Below are 9743 nucleotides of genomic sequence, written 5' to 3' on the forward strand. Positions count from 1 at the left end.
TGGATGAATAGGCCAAGCCAGTCTGCTGTAATTATTTGAATTAAGTCTCTCCATAGGTTTCATCGTCATCTTAGCAACAAAGCAGGCAGCAGCACCGAGAAGAATTTTGACCAGCTGCTGTAAGAATGGGGAAACACAGTCGAACCCGGATATATCGAACCCAAATATTTCGAATTTTGGTTATATCGAACTCGCGGAATATTCCCTTGAAAATCCCATGTAAATGTATAGGAAAGCTGCATCGTATATCGAACTCAATTTCACCAGTCGTTCGATATATCGAACTCCGAACCACGCATTGGACGGTGCGCCTTCCCAAAGATGATCGCATCATCGGCCGTTTGCCGCGTGATGTTTTCAAGCTACGCGCGGAAGGAATGACAGGGCACAGTTCGGCGACGGCTGGTCTAGGGCAAGGCCGTGCTCTTTCCCCAAAGGCGCCCGGGTGATCGCTGCCACGCACCAGAACGTGACGTTTGCAAGCCATGTGCGTGAAGGAACGAGAGAGAGCCAATGCAGCAGTGGTGTTCAGGAGAGGGGAAAACGCGATAGAGCGAAGCGCAAGGATGTGCCCACTCTTCTGCCGAGCTTTATCTCTCTCCTTCCTCTCTCTTTCCCAGTTTTCCTTTGCAGCAGCATGCACTACGCACGCACAGACAAGCCAGCTCAGCCCGTGGCAGACACTTTCTCCAGTGTGTGTGGTGAACGCTCTGTGCGCAGCGGCTGACATGCGATGCGCATTCATGGCACGTCTCGTGTCGTGCTGCATGTGCGCGACTGCGGACGCAGAAGCGGCAGTTTTTTTTTCTTCTCTTTTTTTTTTTGCGGGAGGCGTTCATACTTGCCGTCGTGATGAACGTGTGGCGAGCGTATGCTATGACGGCTACGAACGTTAAGAAGCCGCAATCTTTTTTTTTTTCTTTTGGAGAACCGACAGCTGGGCGAGTTGGTGAACGTTCAGCATTATGTACAGCGTGAAAACCTAAGACGGGAAGAAACACGTAAACAAACAAGCACTTGTTTGTTTGCATGTTTCTTCCCCTGTCTTAGGTTTTCGCACTGTACATAATGTTACTTGTGCTGAACGTGCGGCGCAGCGTAAGCCCTGGCGGCTGCGGACTGTTTTTTGTTTTATTTTTTTGCTAGAGTCGTCCTTTCTTACGTCTATGAATCAACGAAAGCACGCGGTCAGCTGCGATCATGACACCGACTTTTAGCATTTGTGGCGGTGGATTACGCCGCTACACCCACCCCAAGCGTAGCGTTATAAATCGAACCAGGCTTGTGCAGTCCAGCCATCATGGGCACTCTGCCAAGTTTGCTCCCTGTCACCGCTGGATCTATCAAACGCATAGTCAAAAGATGAATATGCCGCGACGTTATCGCTGCGTAGCATCTTGGCGCGCTGCCAATAAATGAGCTGTGAATGTGACGGTCAAAACAGAGGGACGCCTCCGAACATTTTTTTTTTTTTTTTAAATTCTCGGGGGCAAAAGTTGGGGGTAGGTCGCGACAAATACCATATCATTTTTCACGATCCCAAGTGTCCTCTTAAGCCGATTTCTGTATATCGAATTATCGATATATCGAACTATTTCGCGTTCCCCTTCGAGTTCGATATATCTGGGTTCGACTTACAGTCTAGAAGCTCACTGACAGAATTTTGACCAGCTGCTATAAAAATGGGGAAACACTCGAGGTTCACTGGAAGCTGCCCGGACTCCATGCTTTAGTGTTGTCAAGCAGTGATCGACGAAAAAGGCTTGCGCGTAAAAAACTGTCAACGTTATGTTATTGTGAAAAGTGCTTTTTAAAATTGGTGTCCTATTTATTAATAAAACGGATATAACTAATAAATAATAAACTAATAAAACAGTGCAGAAAGCAGTTGACAAAATTTGCTCTGTGAAAAAAATTGCGGCTTAATGTAGAGGTAAATTTTGTTTGATATTGCGCAAAAACTGACATTATCCTCCCATCGAGCTCACGTGCAAGTTCTATTGTGGTAAGTGACATTATCCTCCCACCGAGCTCATGTGCAAGTTTTATTGCGGTAAGTCAAATTGAAATATATCTTTTTGTTCACTACTGATATTGGTGTGCTTTGTGTAGGTAAATTGAATGGTGGTTGGACATTATCTGTTGATAGAATGCAATAAGAGACAAGTAAAGTTAATAGACCAGCTTGAGATTAATAATTGCAAAATTAAAAACCTTCAACATTGAATATGTGTCCAGTTTATGAAATAAACTCACGCAGCATCCATTTGTGGTTTGAAATATCAAGCATGAAAAATGTGCTTTTGAGCCCTGCCGCTGTGGTGCAGTGGTAAGACGCCCGACTACTGTGCCGGAGTATCCGGATTCGATCCCGACGGCTGGCGGCTGCGTTTCGATGGAGGTGGAACGAAGTGGCGTCCGTGTGCTGTGCGATGTCGGTGCACGTTAAAGATCCCCAGAAGGTCGAAATTATTCCGAAGTCCTCCACTACGGCGCCCCTTTCTCTCTTTCTGCTTTCACTCCCACCTTCCTTCCTTCCCTTACAGCGCGGGTCAGGTGTCCACAGAACAAGTGTGACAGATACTGCGCCTTTCCTATCCTATGAACCAATTATTATTATTATGATTAGAGCATGCTAATACCCCTGTCACACAAGCAAATTTAATGTCATTCGTATTGAATAACATTAGCATCTAATGTCATTATTTTCCTGCTACACGAGAAAATTTAATGTCATTAGATTCGAATGGCATTCTTCATCGAATGAATTTGGGGAACTCATTCACATTCGATTGCAACTGAATGTGTGCTCTTGACGCCAGATACGCAGCAAAAACAAGTAACACAACAACATATTCTGCACACAGTAAAATTTAAAAATTCTATTTCTAGAGTTTTGTTCTAAAACCTATTGATTTAGGTGTAAAATTATTCGCACTGCAGGCTCAGTGGAACGGCATTACTCGGTCACAGCAGTGGTCCAGTCATGGTAGCGACTCACAATCATTTTGGGCACTGTGTTCCTTGGTGACTGCATCTCCCCATATGTTTATCTCGGAACTATTTAAAGTTGTGACTGAGCGCCTCACAGTTTGGACGGCAATTGCATTCTCTACATGTCTCCGTGCGTCTCCGCAGTGTGTAACCATGCTCCGCTGTGTTCATTGTTTATATTTATCGAATTTGTGGGTGACTCGATACCTGGCTTGGATTTTTATAGCTAAAGTGCTACAGCACAGCCAAAAGTAATGTTTTTCGCTTGACTTATCATACAGAAATGTTTTGATCAGCTTTAAAATGTTACACAGTGATTTCAAACGTCTTTTATGCATACTGATGTTCCTTAAAGGCAGTATTTTTTTATAGCTGATCGTAATTGGCACCATTTGCGAATGACATATTTTACTGTGTAGCACCGAAAGAAACCAAATGACATTAAATCTGCTAGTGTGACTGAGGTATAATTTGGCTTTGCTGCTTTGGGAATTGCACTGATAAGTGGCACCCTGTGTTTTATATTGTCATAGGAATCGTGCCGTCATATTTTATGTGATAAAGAACATGAACTTCATCTATTTAATTTATGTGGCACAATTTTATTAGTGTGGAACTTTAGAAAGCCAAGTTGAACAGCAGCTTTCAAAAGCAATTTTTTCACGTTGGGTATTGCAAACCATTATGCTGATTTTGAAACTTCAAGAACTGGACTTATTTTTGGTTTTAATGACATTCAAATTCACAATTCACTCATACTCCAAGACTAAAAATAAGAAAGTTGATTAGTTAGTTTTTGCACTCCCACCCTTCCATGCACTCGACTTGCAACGACTGCACTGAAGTTTGTTTCACTGCTTTTAAAAGAAAAATCTGTATAGTTATTTGAACTGCCTAGTATAGTGTTGCTGTGTGCCATCATTTCACTTGGTAATCATTGCTCTGGTAGGTTTTAATGCATTGGCTTGGTGCTTGCTTTTTAGAACATGAGTAAAATGTCATGTTTTTCAGAAGTAATAGCTTTGATAGGCTCTAAATAGGCAGTGTTTTGGCATCAAATTAGTTAACCTTGATAGCAGTTGCAGGATTTTGTCAGCCAAGACTGCACTGAAGTTTCATTCACTGCTTTTGAAAGTAAAATCTGTGTATGGTTATTTGAAACACCTGGTACAGTGTTGCTGTGTGTCATCATTTCACTTAGTAATCATTGCTGTGGTAGGTTTTAATGCACTGGCTTGATGCTTGCTTGTACTTGTCTATGCTGGTCGTGTTGCTCAGATGTAATAGCTTTGGCAGGCTCTAAATAGGCAGTGTTTTAGCATCAAGCAACTTAACCGTGATAGCAGTTGCAGCATTTTGTCATTTGTGAAATGAAATGAAAATGAAATACATAACCACTTATTCACGGGTTACAGGTCATTTATTTCTGTCATGCGTGAAATGTCATGCAAATTACACAGAATGCTGGGCCACCGACCATACAAGGTTAGCCTCTATATTTTATTAATATTTTTATTGTGTTGTGAAGCTGAAATGCATTAGTTGAATTATTATTATACTACATTTACAGTCAAATCTCGGTATGGTGAACACGATAGCATGAATTATTCACTGTATCGAGCTCTTCCTAAATGTATTTTTGATAAACATTTAATTTTCACTACACATCAAATGCAGTTCGCCCTGAAACGGTTATTTTGAACTCTTCAGTGCCAAACAGCACCAGCTTGGATGACAAGTGACAGGCTTCGCTGCTACACAAGTGGCTTGTGGGGGTGCAGCAAGTATTCATGCTAAGGTTCACTTTTATTATGCTGCGTAGTGTTCTTGCACTCATCAACAGCACCACAGAAGATTGAGTGGCATAGATGGCTGCAAGCCAAACCACGGAGAAAGGATATTTAAGAGCGGACACTCCTATAAACTCCAGCGGCTCTTCAATCCCTCATGCCGCTAGGTACCCACCAGTACTACAATGGGCACTAGCTTTCCCTTTGCCTAGTGCTTGGCTTTCCAAGGATGAAATGCTTGGCAAGTGGCTCTATGATCTCACCTTGTGTAAAAAACAAAATACCCTGTGCCATGAGACTGTTTGGCCAAAGCTGCTCCTGCGCTATAAAAATTAATCATCTTCAAACCCCAGTAGACCCACACTTCCTGTTTCGGTTTCACTGTCATGAATTTGAGACTGCCTGTGCACAGATCAATCGATTTTAGTGCACCTAGCTGTTAGTGAGAACAGGCCCATGCTTTTGGTTTCACTGGCATGACGCACGGCTCTGGCCAGAGGTGGACACTGCATATCACGCTTAATTCCTTGTATGAATTTCATTGAACAACTTATTTCATTGTTAGCTGCTGCATAATGTGTACCTATGATGCAGGCAGGTGTTCGTTTATAAATTGTCAAGTCCTTCTATTTGGCACACTTGTCTTGTGTTTGAAGCAAGTGATCATTCACCAGTTAATTGACTCTGTTGAACTCTTTTCCGCTTTTTTTTTTTTGATAAAAATTTCTAATTTTCACTTTTTACATGAGGGAGTGTCAAGGATAAGGTAAAAAATCAGCTGAGAAAGGTTAAAAACACACTGAGAGCAGCTTGGGACAGACAGGCCCGATACAGAATAACTGCATCTGCAGATTGATAATGTCATCCCTAACAAGAATATGGCAGTTCAAAGTGTTCCTTCACAAGCAAAATGATATACATGCCAATGCTGGTGCACTAAAGAGACATTTCCTTGAATGCGCAAGACTGCCAAAAAGCTGCTGACACAATGAATGCATGTGGTATTCATTTCTGTTTTTTTTTCCCCTGATTATTTTTGCAAACAAATCACCTGCATGCACACATGTGCGCAGAGGGACAAGTGGACAGATGGGTCTTGTCCGTTGTCCAACACATGAAAAGGCATCTGATGCTCAATGTCTTCCAGACAATGGCGATGTGGCTACGATTTTGAAAAGCTTGCTGATCTTAAAAAATCCCCAGAATGTTTTTTCAGTAAAGTACATTTTCATATATGTGTTCAAATATAGCAAAGGATGGCAGTGCAAGAAAGACTAGGACAGAGACGAGATTACAAGGATGGTGCTGCTGGAAGTTCAATGCTGTCCTTGCCATCTTGTTTCCATCCGTATTTTTGTGCACTGCTGTCTTTACATACTAATATGCCCGATTCGCCGCATTAATGAAACTGGCTTTTTGGCATAATTATTTACCAACACAAGTTTGTCCTTGTATATAACAATTTTTTATGCTTGCATTTTCTGCCATTTAGTGGGGATACTAGGCACTTGCACAGTTGTGACATAGGTCCCAAGGCTGCTTTTGGTGAAGTGTCCTATCTTTATACTTTCTCATGGCCAGGCGGTCTGTGCAAGTCTCATCTCTCACCCATAAACTGCTGGAAGCAGCGGCGTGAACTGTCGTAGCCTTGCAGCAACCATCCTGTGCTCATATCGGCTGTCACAGAGGTGGTGAAAACGACTAACTCACTCCGACCTACCATTTTTCATTCCACACAGCTGTGATGGGGAGAAGCCACCCTAGCTAGTTTTTTACCTGCAGCAGTTTCATGCCATTCATAATGTGAGAGGAAGCCAACCTCACTGGCACCAGTTTTTATTGCATCATGAGTGCCTTCAATATGGAACCAAAACTTTAGAAACTGTCTCCTCATTTCTTCATTAAGCATCACCCATGTTGCCATCACACTGTCTGCACTGCTGTTGTGTGTATTTTTTACAATATTGTATTGTGAATTTCGTCTATATCAAGCATAATTTTTACGTGTTCACTGTAACGAGATTTTACTGTAGAGCACTTAATGCAGAACATTGCTATTTGGATTAAAGTGTTTCATAACCTTTCACTAGTTTCCATTTTCTTTGCTTGTCTTTGTATTGCAGTTAAGGTATTTTGGTGTCTACATGTGATTGGCTATGAAGCTAGAAAATGTTTTAGATTTGTTGTCATTTCAGTGGATTTTTCTTCGTCTAGCAGATTTGACTTAATTAGCAAGGAAAATATTGGGCAAGCTGTGTAGCATGCGTCAAGTGCTTATATGGACCTGGTGCAGTGCAACTTCAGCTATACATGTGGCGCCACTTGGGAGGTGTCGTGTAAAAAAAGCTGTTGTTTATATCCGGCGCTTCTAATGCTGCCAATCCTGTGCTCAGATTACATCTGTTTTTCCCAGAAACAAATTGAAAACACGAAGTGAAACACACAACTACATTTATTGCTGAATTTTCGATTATCACAACACCGACAGGACTACAGTCATGAAGCTGCCCCCAATGTTGTTTTTTTTTTACTTTTGTGGGCTTACTTAAGAGTGGGGTGAGACAGTGCAGAGCCAGAGCGGTACAACATGCAAAGTGAACAGGCCAGCATCTCGTGCAGTTTGGTTTGATTATGCTTTCAACACCGTGGTGCCTAAATCTATGTTCACATAGCAAGAAAGCAGCACTAAGAATGGGGACAAAGGATGGCAACACATGCTAACTAGCTTGAATCGGCAATTTGCATCTGTTCACCTATGTTCACCTATGTTCACATCTCATGATCTGCTTCAGTCCAGAGCAGAGCCTGTGGCAAGTAGTATATGGAATATGCATATGCAATGCCTGAAAGGAGATTACATGCACTGTGAAGAAACGAACCATAAAAGAATGGAACTAGCCTCCAACCTGTATGACGTACACAGCACCCTTCATTTGGACTGTACATACCCCAAAGCTATCATAGGATGCTGCTGCACTGAAAGTTATATGCGTATATCGTACACGTGCTCAAGCTTGTGAAATCTGCGACGGTGCACCTAGCTTGTATTTTGAATTGAAAGCCACAGAGCAGCATGCATTGAAAAGCTTGCCCAGCCATGTCTGCCCTGCTCTTTTTTTTTTTTTTTTCAGAGTGCTGAAGCATGACCCTTCATTTGGACTGGACTGGGAAAAAAAACACAGTGGTGGTGGTACCCTACTGGTGGATTTTGGCAGAGCTCTGTGCAATGCTACCACATGCACCCATGTCTGGCACCCAACACTTCAGGGCAAATCTGATACAGCTGGCCTCAGTGATCCCTGTGGGAGCACCTATCATCCGCACATGGTCGTGGGAGCAAAATGTAGCACATGCTTGCTTTGTATTTTATTTAGTGCCTTCTAGTGTGGCATATTGTTTTCATGCCAAGCAAAAACGAAGTGCTCATGCATGGAGGTTGTAGTGAGATGGCAGATGAAAAGTGCTCCCTGCAGAGATGAGTAGTGGCTATTTCTGCTTTCCGTTGCTAGTTAGTCTCTTTTGCTATGCACACATGTTGTATGCATGTGTTTGACACAAGCAGGGTGTTGAACCAGAACTAAACACCAGAACCAAGCTCAAATTTTGTCCACCAGCTTGAAACTGAACCTGAACAAATTGGAGAAACCATTCAGAACTATTTCAATATATAGTTCTGACCCACTTTTGCTGCCAATTTACCTTCATTATTTTTCTTTTTATTGCTGCTTGTGACACACTCCTGTTTATTTCAAAAGTGCAAATATACACTGCAGACATCATGACCATATTGAAAAATTTTTGCTTGCAAAAAGGTGAAAAGAACAAATGGAAAAAATGGAGGATTAAGCATGGCTTTAGCTTAGTTACACTTCTGTTAAGCATGTATTTGCATTATTTAGCAAGGTTTGGCATGGTTTAGGGGGACGCTGAAGGTTTGCCTTAAGAGTAGATGTGATAGCACTTTATCATTGTTTTTCCTTTTAGAATATTAGCTGTACTGCACACTTGCACCATGGTTGTGTTATTCTGTGAATTAAGCAAAAGGTGGTCGCCGTGGCCACAGTGCGAACCCATCACATAGCAACAGCTTTTCTGAGGGTGGCGCAAAGGAATGGTGCAGTATCGTTCAGACTTCTTGTGGACAGCTGAACTGTGCCATAGGTGAAGGGAGGAACGAGTTGCCATTGTGCAGGGCTCCGGAATAATTTAGACCACCTGGGGATCTTTAACCTGCACCCGCTTTCGAACTAGGGAGCCTTCATACGAACGCCGTTCTTGGGGTGGTGCCAACTCGGGAGCGGCTTGAGTGGGTGCCAGATTTGGTGGGCCAGCCACACTGCGTACAGTAGCCGCTAAATTTAATGAGCCGCCGCCATTTTCTGGAGCCCTCTGCTATGGCAGCTCTTCTTTCAATCCCTGCTCCCCCCTTTCTTTATGGCATGGTTCAGGTATCTACCCAGAAGTGTGACATACTGCATTTTTCTCTTCTAGACCAATTTGCAATTTTACTAATAAACATAAAAAACCATGGCAGTTTAGTTACTACAGTTGGTCACAAGGCTCTGTTCGTATTCATTACAGCATAAAAGAAATCGACAAAATAAACAATGTAATCAGCCTTGTCTCTTGCATCAACACAGCTCTTGCTCGACATCAGTTTAGCATCTTTGAACCGCTCAGTTGGTTTTTGTCGAAAGGAAGGTGCAGTATCTCACTTTTCGGTGGACACCTCCATTCAAACTAAACTTGTTTGTAGGAAAGAAAAGGTGCGATGTCTGTCAGTGGACACATGAAACTTGCTGTAAGGGAAGAGACGAGGCCCCGATTAGTAGAGCTCTTGTATATTGCTACATACGCCACACCAATCTCCGTTGTTGAGCTGTTTGGGAAAAGTTGCACCATTTGAAATTTCCTAGGCATTGAAATTACGTCTATTTTGGAAGATGAATTTAACAAAAA

General features: G+C 42.5%; 1 protein-coding gene across 1 annotated transcript in view; it reads left to right on the forward strand.

The window, feature by feature from the left end:
- The window catches only part of LOC146205865 (protein BANP-like), a 54062-nt gene extending 44660 nt beyond the window's left edge, over nt 1–9402 (forward strand). Inside the window, exons 8-9 of the mRNA XM_084590518.1 lie at nt 4410–4479; nt 7916–9402. Of these exons, the coding sequence (XP_084446644.1) occupies nt 4410–4433 (24 nt within the window). The 3' untranslated portion in view covers nt 4434–4479; nt 7916–9402. The remainder of the gene's footprint in view (nt 1–4409; nt 4480–7915) is intronic.
- The last annotated feature ends 341 nt before the right edge of the window (nt 9403–9743 follow it).

Source organism: Amblyomma maculatum, chromosome 1, assembly GCF_055883805.1.
Source record: "Amblyomma maculatum isolate TAMU_Amacu chromosome 1, ASM5588380v1, whole genome shotgun sequence".
In the NCBI taxonomy this organism is placed as follows: domain Eukaryota; kingdom Metazoa; phylum Arthropoda; class Arachnida; order Ixodida; family Ixodidae; genus Amblyomma; species Amblyomma maculatum.